Here is an 18,358-nt window from a genome sequence, read left to right as displayed (position 1 = left end):
GTTGGAAGAATTGGACCCGGTGAAATGAGAGCAGCAAGGATCAGTAATTGAGAGGAAGACCCACCTGTTGCTGATAATTATCACTGTAGTAGTGAACTGGTCGATGCGGATACACGCCTGTTCATTGCCTTTGGACCAATTTTTTTTTTGAGGTTTTGACCGTAGGTTATCTACAGCTGAACCTGGATGGACATGAACCATCTCTACACGGTCCCAGCCCCGACTCGAGCGAAGCGAGAGGAGCCACGGGGTCTGGGGCGGAGCCCCAGCCGCCGGAGGCACACCCCCCCAGAAAGACACACTCAAAGATATTTATAAAAATGATACTATATTAGACAGGAGGGATGAACTGGTTATTCCTTGTCGGAGAGAGCAGCGACACCAGGAAGGACCTTGCCCTCGAGGAGCTCCAAGGAAGCACCACCACCGGTGGACACGTGCGAGACCTTGTCCTCGGCACCGAACTTCTTGGCGACAGTAGCAGTGTCACCACCGCCAATGATGACGGTAGAACCGTTTTGAGCGGCCTTGACAACAGCGTTAAGAGTTTGCTTGCTTCCGTTGGCGAACTTCTCGAATTCGAAAACACCAGGAGGACCGTTCCAGAGAATGGTCTTGGCCTTGGAAATAGCAGCCTCGTAAAGCTTGATACTCTCGGGACCACAGTCCAAACCTTGCCATCCGCTGGGGATACCGGACTTGTCAGTAGCAGAACCGACATTAGCGTCCTTATCAAACTTATCAGCAGTGACATAGTCAACAGGGAAAACAAGCTCGACATTATTAGCCTTGGCCTTCTCGACCAAACTGGCAACAACCTTGGAACCGGCCTCGTCGAACAACGACTCGCCAATCTCGACATTATCAAGAGTCTTCTTGAAAGTGAAAGCCATACCACCACCAATGATCAAACTATTGACCTTGGTGATCAGGTTATCAATCAATTGGATCTTGTCGGAAATCTTAGCACCTCCCAAAATAGCCAAGAAAGGACGTTCGGGGTTCTCAAGAGCCTTGGCAAAGAAACTGAGTTCCTTAGAAACAAGGAAACCAGCGGCTCTTTGAGGAACTTCCAGACCAACAACCGAAGAATGAGCACGGTGTGAAGTACCAAAAGCATCATTGACATAAACATCAGCAAGTTTAGTCAATTGTTCACGGAACTCCTTAACCTTAGCAGGATCAGCCTTGATCTTCTGGCCGTCCTTCTTAGCAGAACCCTCTTCCTCGATGTGGAAACGGACATTCTCCAAAAGAATGATCTCGCCATTGTCGGCCTTATTAACGTAAGCCTCGACCTCAGGTCCAACACTGTCATGCAAAAAGGCTACCTTAGTATCCAAAAGCTTCGAAAGCTCATCAGCAACAGGCTTCAACGAGTACTTCTCATTGACCTCACCATTAGGTCTGCCCAAGTGCGAAGCCAAAATAATCGCCTTAGCACCCTGTTCCTTAGCATACTTGATCGAAGGAAGAGCAGCAACGATTCTCTGGTTATTGGTAATAGTCTTACCATCCAAAGGGACATTGAAATCTACGTCTGTTAGCAACAATTCTACGGGGGGTCCGGGTGCCTCCGGCGGCTGGGGCTCCGCCCCAGACCCTGGTTGCTCCTGCTTCGCAGGAGTTTTTTTCGCTGGCACCCCCAACTTCCGACTCGAGCGAAGCGAGAGGAGCAACCAGGGTCTGGGGCGGAGCCCCAGCCGCCGGAGGCAGTCCCCCCACCCGCAATTGACCCCGGAGAGCGAAATTACTTACCAACACGGATGAACACCCGCTTGCCCTTGAGGTCGAGGTCCTTGATAGTGAGTTTGTTGGAAAGAGACATGATTGAGATTCGCTTGGGGATCCAATTGGAAAATGGTCTTAGAATGGTTTCTTGTCAATTGCGTATACAACAGCGACACAAGCTAGCAGAAAAGAAAGAAGCAAGCAAGAAACTGATGACGTCTGGTGGTGTGTTTAAATAAATTTCACCGCTCGCAAAATGCACTGCACCTCTTCGCTCCTCAACAACCTTTCTGGCTGTCCGCCTGCCATGTCCCAATATCCACCGCACCCTGGCCCTCGCTGCATGCAATCAATCCACACAAGGACCTGACTGGCCTATGAAAGTAACGTGTTTGATTGTCTGACTCTTTGGACTATCGTCAGCCGTCTTGTGATTTGCTGCGATCACGTTATATTTCGCGGGCTGCGGGTCTGCCTCCGGCGGCTGGGGCTCCGCCCCAGACCCTGGTTGTGCTCCGCTTCGCGGAGCAGTGGGGGGTTTGAGGGGCGTGTGGGACGGGGGCGGAAGAGTGTGGAATTGGTTTGAGAGGCCGGAGTTTTGGGTTTTGGGACGGAGAATAGTGATTTGGGGGTGTGAGAGTTGTTCACGCATGATCCGGATAAATGCATGGTCGATCGGGTGATAACTGAGCTTATTTCGATGTCTACTGCTGCCTTTTTATCCGAGATGCTGTGTATCCTCCTGTCCTTTAGTTAGTTAGCTGTTTTATAGGGGGGTTTGGAATGGTTCTAGATCAGTTAAAGGTATGGAGAATTCTTATCACAGCGATACAATTCTCTTAACTGGAGCCTTATATGAGTTAGGGAGGGAGTAGGAATTGGTGCTTCGACTTAATAATAGTCAGATATTACTACCTCCACGTCCTATTTTGACATGGAATACTTCCATCTCCTTGTATTAGCCCCGTAATAGTATAGTAGGGTTATTGTGGAGCAAACTAGCAGTATCGATTTACAGGCGACTTTTATTATATGTCGTTGGAGACTGATACAGGGATTTTAGTGTCAGATGGGGCAAAGGTGACTATCAGAGCAAGTCTGAATAACAGAGCGCGGTCTGCAATTGGCAGGTCTGTTCTGTATAGCAAATATTAATTTTCTTATTTGTTTTTGGCAGGGTCGGACGAGCAATTGGGCAGCAAGCTATGTTGGCTCACTAGGCACATATTTAGAGGGGGTGGTGCTGCCTCCGGCGGCTGGGGCTGCGCCCCAGACCCCGTAGCTCCTGCTTCGCAGGAGATGGCTGGGACCGTAGACGTGACGACTTGAGCGGAGCGAGAGGAGCAGCGGGGTCTGGGGCGGAGCCCCAGCCGCCGGAGGCAGCTCCGGGGAACAGGCATCCCCATACCGAGCTGGTCACGCTGGTTTGCAACAGAGCTTGTGAGGAGCATGGGTCCCGTATGGCGTGTGTTATTTTTTGGGTGGTGGAGGTGGGTATGCTAGCTCAGGGGGTGTATCGTAACCGTGGGATGTATGGATCGCCCATATGCAGGAACGGTTCCTGAGATGCGGTGGGGTTGCTCTATTGTTGTGGGTAAAAGGATAACCGAAGGGCCAAAGGGCACTTTACGCATGCTGTTTGTCTTCTCTCAGGTAGCAGAAGTGCTGTGAACTGTTTTGAAGGACACAATTGTGGGTTGGAAGGTGAATAAGCCATGGTCAGAGCACCGAAACAGCTGTCACCCCACGATCAGGTTCTCCTGCGAAGCAGGAGCAACGGGGTCTGGGGCGGAGCCCCAGCCGCCGGAGGCAGTGCCCGTATATAGTATCAATAGTTATTCATGATATTTAGGAGCATTATTCGTCAAAGGCGACATACCAACCCAGGTCCTTGCCTTCATATTCTCTTCGCGATCGTCCAATTCCAAGATATTGGAACCGGTTGTCAGTTTGGTAGGCGTAGTCATAGTCCTCGTAGCGGGGTGTCTGCATTATTTGTCTGAAGTGGATGGATGAGCCTGGCCACGGTCCCGAGATAGGAGCTCCAGGTTTGCTGCTCTTATACCAACTGGTACAGTTGGAGCTGTAGGTATAGCGTTGCATGGCCACGTCTTTGTGGTAATTGAACTCGCGAGTAGCGTCTTCCTTGGGAACCATGTATCTGATGCCCTGCTTTTGAACCTTTTGCATCAACTTCATAGCATAGCCGATTTGTGTCTCAAAAGTTCCAATCAGGGATCCGTTACTAATAGGAGAGTTGGGGCCTGCAGTCATGAAATAGTTAGGTAGTTGTGGAACAGCTACTGACATGTACGCAGCAGCAGGGCCTTTGGTCCATTTGTCTCTCAAGTCGATTCCGTCTAGTCCAATTATAGGGAATCTGGGTGTAAAAGTAGTATCGAAACCGGTAGCAGCAACAATGATATCGAGTTCATGTAGTTTTCCATTGTTATCAACGATACCATTTTCAGTGACATGTTTTATTCCAACTGATACAACTTCGACATTCTTCTCAACTAACGATTCCAAGTAAAGATAACCTGGAGTTATTCGTTTGCATCCTACAGGGAATTCGGGAATTAGAGCCTTGCAGAGCACTGGATCGTAGTCCAATCTTTTTTCCATGAGCTCACGAGCCTTTGACGTGACTTCTTCATTCAACTCACTACCTTTTAGAGACAACTCAGCACCACGATTGACAGTGTCTTCAACACGACGACGCCATTTCAAGAACTCTTCACGGTTTTCAGCCCATTTCTTTCTGGTTTCTTCGTCGTAGGTTGTCTCTCTTCCGTTGAAAGCCAGCTCACTAGAAAATTCTTCTGTGACCCAGTTTGGAGACCTATTAAAACTGACCAAGTGAGACACACTAGGTTGAATGCTCGGTACAATTTGAATAGCAGAAGAACCTGATCCAATTACCGCCACTCTCTTATTTGTAACATCAACACTTTTGTCCCATTTAGCAGAATGCAGTTTGGTACCCTTGAAATCGTGGAATCCTGGAATATCAGGCCATTTCCAATTATTCAAGAGACCACCACAATTCATTAGGAATTCGGCATAATCTTTAGTCACAGTACCAGTCTTTAAATCCTTGACTTCCACCTCCCATTGATCTCTGTCTGATAGCCATTTGGCACCAATTACCATGGTTTCAAATTTAGTCTTCTCATATACGCCATACTTTTCAGCAAGGCCCTGGAAATAGTCAAAGATCTCCTCAGAACCCACATACAGTCTTGACCAGTTAGGGTTGGCCGTCCATGAGTATGTGTAGCTGTGAGAGGGTATATCGCATGAACATCCTGGGTATCTGGATTCGTACCAAGTACCACCAACTTCAGGATTTTTTTCATAGATGACAAAATCAAAGTTCTCCATTATCTGTTTGGCTTTATAAGTGAAACAAATACCAGACACGCCTGCGCCAATAACAATACACTTGGCTGGCCTTGGCTCTTCAGCATAGGTCTCGCTGAGATTATAGACATCGCTTGCAACAGTCATAGTAAGAATATAATTTCGACAGAATGATTTCTTGTAAAATCAGATCTAATTGTCCAGGAATCATTTTTTGTGAGCGTCTGAATTATCTATTTATACTAGTGTGGTTGCTCAACAATTTACTGATAATCATATATCCAGAGCAGCTTTCTTGAATAGGGCGGGCATAGGGTGGTACTCAGCTGATTGTCTTAGAACCACCCCAGACTTTTGACAAGTGGGGCAAAAGTCCGGATCGACTCAGCATGATACAGTTCAACGCATATCAGTAGAATTTCACTGGCCGATTACGAACAGAGTTTTAAGAAAGAAAATCAAAATAAACCAAGGAATTGGAACGATAAAGGAGATTCCGTTTCGCACAATCAAGTCCAGCTTCTCATTGTAATTGATTCCATTAGTCCAGTCAGTTCAACCACTACGACAGAGATTGTACTGAACTGTTGCTTCGCTCTGGATCAAAGTGGGATGAATGCTTAGGAAGAATGAAATGCCGGTGAAGCATTTTGAAGTACCCCGCATTTTCTGATCTAATGCACGAACCAATTGATATGATATATATTTAACCGTAATACTGCTGCCAGTTGTTCGAGCAATCTGACAGCTAATCAGGATATTAGTTCTAGCAGCCCCGGAGATGACCCGGTATATCGCTTTTAAGTTCGAATTATACTTGAATTCTGCGCCCCCACGTCTTGTATTATGATGTGAGCCAGGCGAGATTTGCTAGGTCAGACTCATCAATTGATCCAGGCACACTCTCTAGCCCATCTGAAGGGTTAATTGAAAAAGGGGTCCCAGAAGCTCGCGAAGCGAGCACAACGGGGTCTGGGGCAGCGCCCCAGCCGCCGGAGGCTGGTACCTAAACTCTGCATGATCTGCCACTGTCCAGCGGACAAACAAATAAACGGCAGGCCGCAAGTTTCGACAGACATATGTACACGCTAATGGGCCAGTGGGGAAGCAGAAGACTGAAAAGAGTAATGTAAAAGATAAATTCTGATAACGGATGAACGAGGATATCTCTTCGAGAATGTGAGAGTGGGGGTCGGATCATGCTTCACGACTTTTAAGAGAATGTGTCGGATTTTGCAGCCTGGTGGCAGCCGTGCATGATCCGGACCTATAATGTTTGAGAGACCAGTGGATAAATTATCACCCTATTGTTTTACTCGTGGTTGCGATTGGGATTCGACTGCAGTGTCTGTATTTTGCAAATGATACCTCGAGACTGGCATCAGATGTTACGGTTGCTGAACCGGCCAGGGAGGTTTTGCAGAAAAAATGATCAGTCAGGTTGGATCACGCTGAGTAGATCAAGATCCATACTGAGGTCAGGAAACTCCAGATATTTTGGTCAGACAAGATGTTTTTCATCGGGTGAGAATGCATCTGGTGTAAAAACAGGCGTTTTGGCCTCGGGAAAAGGAGTCCCGGAGTTTTTGGATCAAAAATGGAACCATTATCCGAGCTCATATCCAGATAATTATTTGTCTTATATCGCATCAGCGACTGACGAGGAGTTAGATGAGCTATTGGGGCCGAAGAGATTGAGGGCAACTCAGGTCGAGGCCGCTGTTCGTATGCTTGCTGACTATTTTCTTGTTTATGATGCTATGGATAGGACATTTTTGGATGAGAAGCTCAGACGGGAGTTTGAAGCTGAAACTGAGGAAGAAGCATCACCGGCTCCTCAAGATATTAAGTCTAAATCTGGTTATGAATCAGAGGAGAAGAAAAGAGATGCCTTGAAAGCAGAGAATGAAAATGGAGATGGAGATAGGAGAATTCACCTAGAAATTGATAAATCACTAGTAGACCAGATGAGCGACTCTGATCTGCTAGATGCTCATGAATTTGCAATTAACAAATTTAATGTCCAGTCCATGAAGAATATTGATGAATATCTCGAAATGACAGCATACAGTGTGCCCAATTATACCGGAGCTAACGCAAAAAGCGTTTATACAGACCTGTTTGTGGCTCTTGATAATTTCAAACCGGGCTTCTTGCATGGACTCACTGACAAATTGCTGTCGTCTGATGGCGTGCCCAATATCGAAGCTTTCCATCTTATTATTCGTCAGCTGACCGAATATAGGTATACAAAGCCAGCCCAAATGGCTCTTGACTGTTTATATCTGTCAGATATACCACTGACTTTTGAGACGCTTTCACTTGCAATTCGTCTGTCTGTAGTTGAGAATGATTTAGGCAAGTTCCTGTCGTTTGTCAGCTCTATCAAACCTACCAAAGTTGACTCGAATTCCAACAATACCGGGAAACGAGTTCCATCTCTCGAATCAATGTCGTCAAGCTCAACATTCCCCCAGTGGCCGGAAACGCTTTCAACAGCCCGAGTCCCTTCATCTATCAAGAAGTTTACAAAAAGTTTTACTTGGCCTACTGACAATGATATGCCCTTTTACACCTCTGTTCTCACCCATATTGCTGAAGGATTTTGTAAATTCGGCCTTTTTGACAGTATCAACCTCGTCATTGTAGAGATGATTCGTTTAGGCATTCTCAACAAGCGTGTTCTCTCGTTCAATCTGAGGGCTGCTGATGTTGATAAAGATCCTGTGAGGGCTCGCTGGACGATAAACGAACTTATCACTAACAAGAGTCTGCATTTTGTCAAGGATGAAAAAATAATGGACATGGCCAAACGAACTGCCCGAACAGTTATCCAAGACCCGGATTTGGTTGCTCAGGTGAAGAAATTTAACAGCGCTCTCCCTCGTGAACTCAATCCGGAACTGAAATAGCATTATTACTTAATTGTGTATATTAACTTAACTTATTTTACCACTACAAAAATTGGTAATAGTGTGATATCGCCATCTGCTACTGATAATCCACTGACGATGTCGAGCCTCGATTGTGTAATACAATTATGCTGAAGCTATAGCACAAATGTGGTGCAGTCCCGGTTTAGTAATTTTGACACTAACCTCCATATCCATAACAACATCTGATTGTCATCATACTCCGAACATCATCTATTGTGAATTGGTCGCCATTAATTGAGTAGAACCGTGTGTGATCAAGCTACCATTATTTAGAATACCGTATAGCAGAATCACGACTGGCTAAATCAGGTATTTCTGTATATGAATTGTAATCCACTCGTACGCAGCCTGGCACTGAAATTGAACCATCAGAGTAATTCAGAGTCTTTGCAAACAACTCCTTTTGCCACTTTCGCTATTAATTGCTGACGGACAAGGATTACAAAATGCAGGCTTCACGGTCATATGTGATCCAAGCGTCGCTCGACAAGCTACAGGATATTGATCCAGATCTTCGATTTATGGGATTCAGTGACCTAAATAATGAAATCACCAATCCCGACAACGCTGGACTTTTCTCTGCTGATGTCCAATTGACCCGAAATGTCATCAATGCCATCCTCAGCAAGCTCGAAGACCCCATCACCGAAGTACAAAACCAGGCTATGAAATGGTAGGTCACTTTTTGCCTCCGGCGGCTGGGGCTCTGCCCCAGACCCCGTGGCCCCTCTCGCTACGCTCGAGTCGAAACGTCTAACGTATACAGTTTAGAACCATTGGTCTCACGTATTCCTGATAAAGAAGTCAAATATGTGATTGACGATCTAGAAGCTCGTCAGAAGAAAGCATTGACTGCAATGGCAGCAGGTTCTACAGAAGTGTCCAGTGGAACTATTTCGATTTTGCCCATGGCTATTAGATCTGTCATTCTCAATGTCACTGCTACTCCAAGCGTTGCTCATATATTAGCGGAATCTATTCTGCCTGGTCTATATACAGGATCCAATAGTGGATTACTACTGAACAATAATAGCGAACATTCGCTCGACTCGATGGATATCCTGATTGATCTCATTAAAAGATTTGGCAGCTCAATTTCAGCTGCTGAAATTGTCAAAACTGAAAATGTATTGCTACAAATCATCTCTGGCGAACAGGGAATAATCAAGAAAAGAGCTGTAACAGCAATGGGTCTGCTAGCCCGTTATCTCACCGACAAGAACTGGGAGAAGTTGACGGCTTATTTGATTGACGGACTCACTGAGAGCTCGGATTTGAGTCAGTTGAGGATATTAATTCAACTGGCTGGTATTCTTGCCAGATCAGAGCCCACTCGCTTCAAGAACGATCTGAGACCCGTTATTGATTTGATTATAAGAAAAGGTTTAGATGTAAATGACGAGGGAATTACTGGAGGTAGAAATGTCCACAGAGATGAAGACTTTGACGACGAAGAGGAAGAGGACAATGCAGATGATGATGAAGAAGCAAATAACCCAGAGTTGTTGGATCTTCGTGAGGCTTCTCTAGCAAGTTTGGAAATCATTGTTGGACTTGGCTATCAGGCTGTTGAAACCCAGTTGAATGACATTCTTGCCATCTCGGCTTATTACATCAAGTACAATCCCAATATTATTGACGACGAAGATGATCAAGATGAAGATATTGATGACGAGGATGAAGATATCGATGATAACGACGATGATGTCGAAATGGAAGGACATGACGGTGGAGAAGATTCCGAGTTTGAAGTTAGTGATGATGAGGATGCCTTTTCTGATGATGATGACCAGTCTTGGAAACTCCGGCGATATGCTGCCAAACTGGCTGCTGCAGTCGCTATATATATTCCTACTCAACTTCCACGCATATATTCGCAATTGCTTCCACCACTTGTGTCTATGTATGCTTCTGAAAAAGAGTCCACTGTAAAGACTGAGGTCATCAGCTGTCTCTCAGAATTCTTCAAAGCCGCTTCTGACAAGGGCTTATATTATAGTTCGAAGCTAAGTAGCAATATTGCTACCAGGAGATCGTCTGATATCAGTATGGCTACCGATATGGATCCAAAACTCTTTTTAGAACGTCATTACTTGCGAAAGTTGGTGAGAGTCTCTTTATCCGAGCTTCACAGCTCGACGAACACAGTGATCTTGCAGTCTATCTTGACAGGCATTCTGGGAAATCTTGTCAGTGTTCTTCATACTCGTCCCTCAATACAGACGAGTAAGATCATTCGATCTCTAATTTCACTCTCCAAAACACAGCCTGGTCTAATGATCGATATGCTCCAATTGGTTTCAGGTATAATTAGGGCCCAGACGACGCAGGAATTAACTGACTCTTTACCTCAGTTGCTCGAAATTATTGTGCTTGGTATTTATGACAAATATTACAAGGTATGCGGGGCTGCTTTGGATGTAGTATTAGATCTTGTTGCTATTCACTCTGATCAGTCAATCAAAGTAGATATCTCTGTCCTATTACCGGCTTTGATAGAGAAAGCTAAGAGTACATCTCTGGACTTGGATACCAGATCCAAAGCTGTCAAGGCACTTGGCCAATTTATTGCTAAGAATGATTTGTCCGGTAGTAACATCGATACTGGTTGCAAGCTAATACTGGACCTACTAAACAATGAGGGATTGCGTTTGACATCTGTCGAATCTATATCAGAAATCGCATCTGGCGCTACTGTTCGACAAGTATCAAGTAAGTGGATCATCTCCTCGCTAGAAGGTCTCGGTAACTTTTTGAACCAGAGTTCTCGTACTTTGCGAATTGGCTCTCTGAATGCTATATTATCGGTCACAAATCGCCAGCCATCATCTGATCAAGCCACTGTGCAAGCACTAGCAAATATTGGTCAGATTATTCTAAATCATGGGAAGTCTATTCTGACATCTAGTCCTGATGCAGTAGCTTTAGACTTAGTTAGCAAGATATTGACTAACTTGGTGCCATTTATCTCTGTCAGTGAGGCATCTGAATTCACTATTCAAACGATAAACCAGACAAGCTCTCAAACTGCAGTTCAAATTTCAGATTCGATTCTCGGATTATTAGCAGCCGTTGTTCAACACAGTACTGATGCTGCTGCTTTAAATGCTGTTTATGAAGAGCTTTGTAGACCTCGACATGTGGCCTCTGCATCGGCTGGTTCTAGTATTGGTACGAACCAGAATGTCGAACTTGCTGCAAAGGCTTTGGCAGTGGTTATTACTGAAGGGCAGATGGTTGACAAGATCCCCAGTTTTGAGACTGTTGTTGCACAAAACGGTGAAGATCTTAAGTGGTCCCTTCTTGTTCTCGGTTATGTTGGTAAGCTTTTACCATACACCACATCTCTTGAAGTACTCTATGACGAACTCAATAATAACGCGCGTGATGAAATCACTAAAACTGTCATTGCAAACTCATTGGGCCTGATTATCAGTAACAATGTTAACAATTATCTGCCTGATTTGCTTAATAGGCTCAAGGCTGCTGGGTCAAATACCATTCATCTACATTTATTGATTATTCGTGAAATCGTAAGTGGTGCCAAGACTGCCGATGTTGAAGCTTATTCAGATGATATCTGGAACAGTTTGTTCACAAGTCTCGATGCTGTCTCGTCGTCTGGTATCGGAAAGGTCGCTCTTGCTGCGTCAACCGCAGCAGCGGGAATAGTTCCAAATGCTGAGGCTAGTGTGGTAAGTGGTGGAGACTTGATCCTGGCGGAGTGTTTAGGCAGACTCAGTATTCTTAATCCAAGAGTATTCCTTCCTCAACTTCAGGTTCAATTGGCATCAGAAAAACCTTCGGTTAGAGTCACTGTATTATCGGCTGTGAAATTCACTTTTGGTCAATCTCATGATACCTATGATGACTTGTTACGTCCAATTATTGCTGATTTCCTAGCCTTGGTTGATGATGACGATACTGGAATTCGACAAGTTGCTCTCAGTGCACTTGTATCTGCTATTCATAACAAATCCCACCTACTACTACCTCATCTGGCCCGTCTTCTGCCTTTGTTATACAGAGAGACTAGAATCAACACTAGCCTTATTCATACTGTTCAAATGGGACCATTTAAACACAAGGTTGATAATGGACTTGAGCTGAGAAAGACTGCCTATGAAACTATTTATACTCTGGTTAGCACTCTGAATGCAGAACGTCTACAATCAGTTGGTATGATTGATGAGTTACTTGACCAAGTTGTTCTTGGTAGTGGTTTGTCTGATGAGCACGACATCAAAGTTTTGAGCTGTGTTATTATTGGAAGATTGGCATCGACGTGTCTTTCAAAGGTTATTGCTGCCGGTCGACTACACCAAATCACCACTCGATATACGACACTTTTGGGAGTTGTTGTTAAAGAGAACGCCATTAAGCAAGAATTCGAAAAACACAATGAGATTGTTCGTAATATTGAACGCTCATCAACTCAGATCAACGATGCTATCAGCCAAGCCATTTCCAAGGGAGATGCATCAAACCTTCCCAGCGATTTGGAACTTGGAGAATGGGAATCCTTTTATAGGACTAAAGTATTGAAGAAATCTGTCTAATGACGATTAAAAATTATACAATATACAGTAAAACTCTTAACTTAAATATAATATATTGTTCAGACATCACAACATAGCTAGAAATAGCAAACATAATTAAAGTATCACATGGCAATAAATGTATATAGAACATAGCGGTGGGTTTAAATAAGACGTGAGGGATGTTTTTTTAGGCAAATGCACTCAAGTGACGGCTTCGGAATTGAAGAGCATCGCCCATTACCAAGGCAAAAGGCCAGATGTATGCTTTACAAAGCATTTTGGCAACTATTAATAAGGTGAGAACACTGAGTTTGCCAGGACGGGTGAGAGTTCCATCTTCATTTAATGGACGAGCCCATGTATCATTGGGATCTAGTGAATCATGACCCACAACATCCAACACTCGATAAAAGATTTTACCTATTCGATTGACAAGCATAGTCTCATCTTCACTCCATTCATGCTGAGGCTTAATTTCTAGGCGGTGAATAAACTCGGAAACCGCCAGACCACAGTCGAAAAGAGATACAAGCGTGTGAATAAAGGTCTGACTGGCAGTTGTTTCGAGAGTCCATTTAATTGAATGCTTCTCCCATAACGAAATAGCATCTGCGGCATATGACGCAGCTTCTAGCAAACCATCAAACTTATGAGGACTACTTGGTGAGCCGTTAGTGACAGACTCGTAATAAGTCGGTACAGCAAGATTATCGAGCTCATGGTTCATGGCATTAAAGTCGCGTTTCCAAAAAGCTTCCTTGACTTTGGAAAGATTAACATAAACCCGTACATGGGCTAGAGATGATAGAGGAATGGCGTCCGACATTAAAGGACCATATTGGCTGCTAGGACTTAACGATGCTAATGGCGATAAAGACCAAGTGGTTTCCCAAGCACGTAATATGGACTCTATATTGAGCTTTTGAGATTCCAGCCATGTGATCTCATGCTGACTAGGCGTTACTCGGTTATTAAGGATATAGCTGTCATGGGTATGTCGTCTCTGGTAGATTTCATAATGAACGGCGTATAATAATGATAGCAGGGTGAACTGAGGGATTTTTCCTACCAGGGTATTTTTCTGCAGTAATTGTTGGAGGTAGTCGTTGAAGTTGGGGCCTTCAAAGTATTGCTGAGGATTGATATCTTCCAAGCCCTTTTTGGATATCGTTTCCCACCATTCCGAGGAAGAAGTAGATGTCCATAGTGACTCGTCGCATGGAGAACCGCATTTCATATCCTCATTTTTCAACGATGATACTACATTGTACGATGTTGCCAATAGACAAGAGATCATGTGAACGACGTGCATGGTACGAATTCGTTCTTGGGCAGCAATGAAATATCTCCACTTCTCCTCGATATGAGCATTTTCCAAATCTGGTGACGGTTGTTGAATATATTTTGATGGTGGAAGATGAAGACCAGCAGACTTTGCAAGCGAAATAACAGCGTTGGCCTGGGCTACGGCAATTTCATTTGCCAATGGTTCACCACTAAACAGACCATAAATAATTCCCAATACAAGAGCCTGGACCAGCCATATTGGAGTAGATTTGTTGGAATTGAACCCATCGGAATCGCCAGACCCTCGTTTCTCTCTCCTGCTCTCCAAATAAACATGAATGCAGCTTCTAGATATTTCAAAAATGTTGCTCGAGCTGGCATGCTCGAAGGTATACAACGCACCAATGGCAGCCATGCCCAAAGCTAGAGGAACATTGTCAGGGGTAAACTCTAAAGAGTGATGCAAAAATGGCATATGCTTGCCAAAGTTTTCCGTGTATGAATTAATGTATCTCTGCAGTTCGAGAGTCGACGGTAACTGTGGCGATTGTGACGAGGAAAATGGGGTAGGTGTGGAAAGGGTAGCGAGAATATGCAGTCTCAGTTGAGGAGTGATGACTTGGCCTCGATTGACTCGCATACCCATTCCAGTAATGTTGCCTCCATTGAGATTAAGAGTATTCTCGTCGAAACTGGATTGACTGTTATTAATGCCGTTGTTATTGTTCCAGAAGTCCATGCCATCAATGTGAAGTGAAAATGCCTTGTGATCTCGCATATCTTCATGAATACCTGGAGACATGTGATGGTCGAAGTCACTATTCATATGACCACTACCTTCATTAGGACTTAGATTCACCTGTCCATTACCACCTACTAATGAAAGTGGAGACTCGGAATTCGCCACGTTCATGCCAGATAAATGATAGTTATTATTGCTCGAATTTGGAGGTGGGGAAAACGAACTGGAATTGAGAATGCTTTGTGGTGTAGGACGGCCGTAATTGTCCGATGAAGGTGGCATCCACGAAAAATCGTCATGTTCCATGGCCAGTACACTGTTTGGACTCAGATCTTCTTCCAGTTTATAATTTGACGAAATCGAGCTCCTCGTATCTGCCGTGTATAAAGACTCATTGAATGCTTGGTTGGCTGCATGCTGTTGTAAAAAGTTGTGAATTTGACCCTGTCCTTGCTGTGGTTGATGGTTAGATCCAGCATCTTGTCCATGAGACTGCGTTGGTGTAGACAGTTGCATCTGTCCCTGCTGTTGCTGCTGCTGCTGTGGTGTTTGTGACATGGCTCCAGTCGCCGAATCTAATGGTCCCATTGATGGAGTATGCTGTTGCTGCTGTTGCTGTTGCTGCTGATGCTGCTGTTGTTGTTGCTGCTGTTGTGGGTCGTATTGGCCAGATTGCTGACCAGAAGACTGGCCAGTAGTCTGACCATGCGCTTGACCAGACTGGCCGGGTTGGCCAGAACCACCGTCGTTCTTGTCCTCTTGGCCCAGCAACTGGGGGTTAATAAATAATGGATCAGAATCAAACAAGTCTTCGAGAGGGATGTCGAGGTTCCCTAGCGATGCAGGAAGGAGCTGTGGAGTCGAAAACCCAACTTCTGGAGGTGCTGAAGGGTACATTTGACTGTTGAGCACTTCAATGTCTTTATACTTTGAATAAGAGGATGCAGAAGCAGCAGAAAACGATGCTGGCCGTGGTCGTCCATTGAATGCTGAAAATGGAGACGTGCTACTAACAGCACTACCAGAGCCGCTACTGCTACTGTTCGTACTAGTACCATTACCAGAAGCTGAAGTATCATGTGGACGGCCCCCATTAATCCCACCCAGCTGACTTTTCAGTAAATTCGAATAAGGAGCTGTAGAAACATGGCCATTGCTGTTAGCATCAAACCCCAGACTAGCCGAACGAGGTGCTGAAGAAGGAGACGAATTAACGACCATGGAATTAATACCACCTAAGCCACGAGCAGTTGCTGCTGATACAGCTGCTGCCGCTGCCGAAGCAGAACTGACGGAAGAAGATTTGCGTTTGGTGCCTCCACGAGGGCCACCAACGCCGATTCCACCACCTACCGTCGAAGTTCCACCGGTACTATTCGACCTCCCTGGTTCAAAAGATGCATGCAGTTTTTGTTTATGCCTTAACAGCAGGTCACGACGGGCAAAACACCGCTCGCAAACCGGGCACTGAAAAGGTTTTTCCTTCGTATGAGACCGTTCATGGCGTTTCAGATGCTCGAGCCGGGCAAACGACCTAGTACAGGTGGCACACACGTGAGGACGAGGTTTATCGGTCTTTACCTGGGCCGATTTGGCCGGAATAGGTTCAGTCGGCCTGCGCGACCCGCTACTGGCACCGGCTGTCGAGGCTGCCGTTGCCGAGACCGAAGCCGCTGCCGCTGCCGCAGTCGCTGGGTCGGAACGCCCAACTCCAACATCTACTGACATATCCATGGAATGAGACAAGGGTCCGTGGAGCACAAACTGTGTTAAACCAGGCTGTCTAAATCCATAAGAAACCTGTAGTTGCTGCTGTTAGTACTGGTGTCAAGCGTGCCTCCGGCAGCTGGGGCGCTGCCCCAGACCCCGGGTGCTCGCTTCGCGAGCGGGTGAAATTTGTGGGGGAGGTGGGTTCTGCCTCCGGCGGCTGGGGCTCCGCCCCAGACCCTGGTTGTGCTCCGCTTCGCGGAGCTGCTGGGGGCCCGAGACGTAACGACTCGAGCGCAGCGAGAGGAGCAGTGGGGTCTGGGGCGCAGCCCCAGCCGCCGGAGGCATGCCCCCTCCAGCGCGTACTTACAAATCAGTCGCCAGTGGCAATGGTGTCGTGATCGTGGTGATTCTTCCGGTGCGGTCCGGGATGACGGTGGACAACGGGCGACTGTTAATGGTCTAGGCAGTTCGTTCGAGTACACGGTTTGAGATTCGCAAACAAAAATCCCTGTACCCTACAAAAACCTGTAGAACTAGACTGTCGCACGATTCGATCGATTATCGGCTCTGTAGCCAGTTAGTGGCCAGCGAGTGGATCTGGCTGGTTTGTTCCACTTGGATATCAGAGATGTTAGTCAGTCTGATACAACGCCAGAACAAAATCAAAAGAAAAGTATCTCAAAAAGCAATCCACAGACAACAGCTGCGAGGAACTGGTCAGTGGTGCCAAAAAAGTGCGGTGAACTGGTATTGGCTAGGTCAATCTGATGGTCAGTCACCCGAAATACCAGACCCAATCTCAGAGTTACCAAACAGCCAATGAATATCAACAGATTAACCTATGAATAACCAATATTCTCAGATTAAACACTGAATATTCAATGACTAACCAATGAATCTCAAAAGGTATCCTGTGAACCGCCAAAAATGGTCTTCAACGGGCGCTTTGGTCACCAATGAATCTCCAAAAGCTATCCAAAAAAGGTATTCAAAAAATGTCGCCAAAAAGGTATTATAAAAAAACCCAACGAGATCCTCTTGACAGCACTGGAACCTGTAAAAAAGTATGTTGTTAATTCAACGACTGGAGGGTCGAGTTTAGGTAGCAACGGATCGTGCGTCTTTTACGTTTTGTTCCCTCAGTACTGGTTTCTCCAGACCTATTTCCCTGCAAATCAGTAACGGGTTTGTGCAAATACCGACCCGTGATAGCCAGCGGGAAAAAGATTTAATTAATTAAATTAATATTTTTTTCCGCTTGTTTGGCTGGTGTCGAACAAACTTTGGCGTATATGGAATGTGGTTAATAATACAAGCACCGGGGCAGGCTGGCGGCGTAGGTGCAGTCAAGCGTTCTGTTGTTCTTACTTCTCGTTAAAGTGAATTCTGGGGAAGATGAGTTAGTTATAGGATTGGGGTTTTGGACCACACGAGAAAAGTATAACTTTATTTTTAACAGGCTGTAGCTCCCTGCTCCCTGTACTACCTTGCCTGTACCTCCGGCCTGTACTAGCCTGTACCAGCTGTCGACAGGTGCAGCACTTCTTTCTGCGAGGCATGTGCGATGTAAGGGTACCATACACCCAACTCACCCAACTCACCACCGCCCTGCTCCTCCTGATGTGGCTTGGGGCTTGGGGCTTGGGGGGCTTGGCCGTGGCCTGGGGCTGGGAGTCTTGGCTGGGGGAGTTGGCCCTCGTGCCTCCGGCGGCTGGGGCTCCGCCCCAGACCCTGGCTGTGCTCGCTTCGCGAGCGGTGGGGGGAACTGGACCGGGACTGGGACTGAGGGGTGTGTGACCTGCCTCCGGCGGCTGGGGCTCCGCCCCAGACCCTGGTTGTGCTCGCTTCGCGAGCGACTTCGGGTCGCTGGTCAAACAAGGTCTGTGTCAGCTGTCATTGGACCACCACCCCAGCTCGAAAACCTCCGTTCTCCCCCCCCCCCCTAGCAATTGCTTGCGAAGCAACCAACCACCGGGTCGGAGGCAGAGCCCCAGCCGCCGGGGGCAGACCCAGCAGACCCTCTCCCCCCAGTGACCTCCAGGCGGCCC

General features: G+C 46.1%; 5 protein-coding genes across 5 annotated transcripts; 2 read left to right on the top strand and 3 right to left on the bottom strand.

Annotated features, from left to right (window-relative positions):
• Positions 1 to 353: 353 nt before the first annotated feature.
• Positions 354 to 1,828, bottom strand: PGK1 (phosphoglycerate kinase; the record flags this gene model as incomplete). Its single annotated transcript, XM_018881708.1, has 2 exons — positions 354 to 1,540; positions 1,759 to 1,828. 2 exons carry the CDS (start codon positions 1,826 to 1,828, stop codon positions 354 to 356), a joined length of 1,257 nt encoding a protein of 418 aa, XP_018736159.1.
• A 1,760-nt stretch (positions 1,829 to 3,588) lies between these two features.
• Positions 3,589 to 5,241, bottom strand: AWJ20_4624 (uncharacterized protein; the record flags this gene model as incomplete). The annotated part of the gene is made up of 1 exon (XM_018881707.1): positions 3,589 to 5,241. The coding sequence occupies one exon, from the start codon at positions 5,239 to 5,241 to the stop codon at positions 3,589 to 3,591; it is 1,653 nt and encodes a 550-aa protein (XP_018736158.1).
• A 3,235-nt stretch (positions 5,242 to 8,476) lies between these two features.
• AWJ20_4623 (uncharacterized protein) lies at positions 8,477 to 8,707 on the top strand (the record flags this gene model as incomplete). Its single annotated transcript, XM_018881706.1, has 1 exon — positions 8,477 to 8,707. The coding sequence occupies one exon, from the start codon at positions 8,477 to 8,479 to the stop codon at positions 8,705 to 8,707; it is 231 nt and encodes a 76-aa protein (XP_018736157.1).
• A 180-nt stretch (positions 8,708 to 8,887) lies between these two features.
• On the top strand, positions 8,888 to 12,589 carry AWJ20_4622 (uncharacterized protein; the record flags this gene model as incomplete). The annotated part of the gene is made up of 1 exon (XM_018881705.1): positions 8,888 to 12,589. One exon carries the CDS (start codon positions 8,888 to 8,890, stop codon positions 12,587 to 12,589), a length of 3,702 nt encoding a protein of 1,233 aa, XP_018736156.1.
• A 169-nt stretch (positions 12,590 to 12,758) lies between these two features.
• On the bottom strand, positions 12,759 to 16,334 carry TDA9 (Tda9p; the record flags this gene model as incomplete). Its single annotated transcript, XM_018881704.1, has 1 exon — positions 12,759 to 16,334. The coding sequence occupies one exon, from the start codon at positions 16,332 to 16,334 to the stop codon at positions 12,759 to 12,761; it is 3,576 nt and encodes a 1,191-aa protein (XP_018736155.1).
• Between the last annotated feature and the right edge of the window lie 2,024 nt (positions 16,335 to 18,358).

Source organism: Sugiyamaella lignohabitans, chromosome D (assembly GCF_001640025.1).
Source record: "Sugiyamaella lignohabitans strain CBS 10342 chromosome D, complete sequence".
NCBI classification, from domain to species: Eukaryota; Fungi; Ascomycota; class Dipodascomycetes; order Dipodascales; family Trichomonascaceae; genus Sugiyamaella; species Sugiyamaella lignohabitans.
Note: the sequence above shows the minus strand (reverse complement) of the source record. Positions and strands in the feature narration are given on the sequence as shown.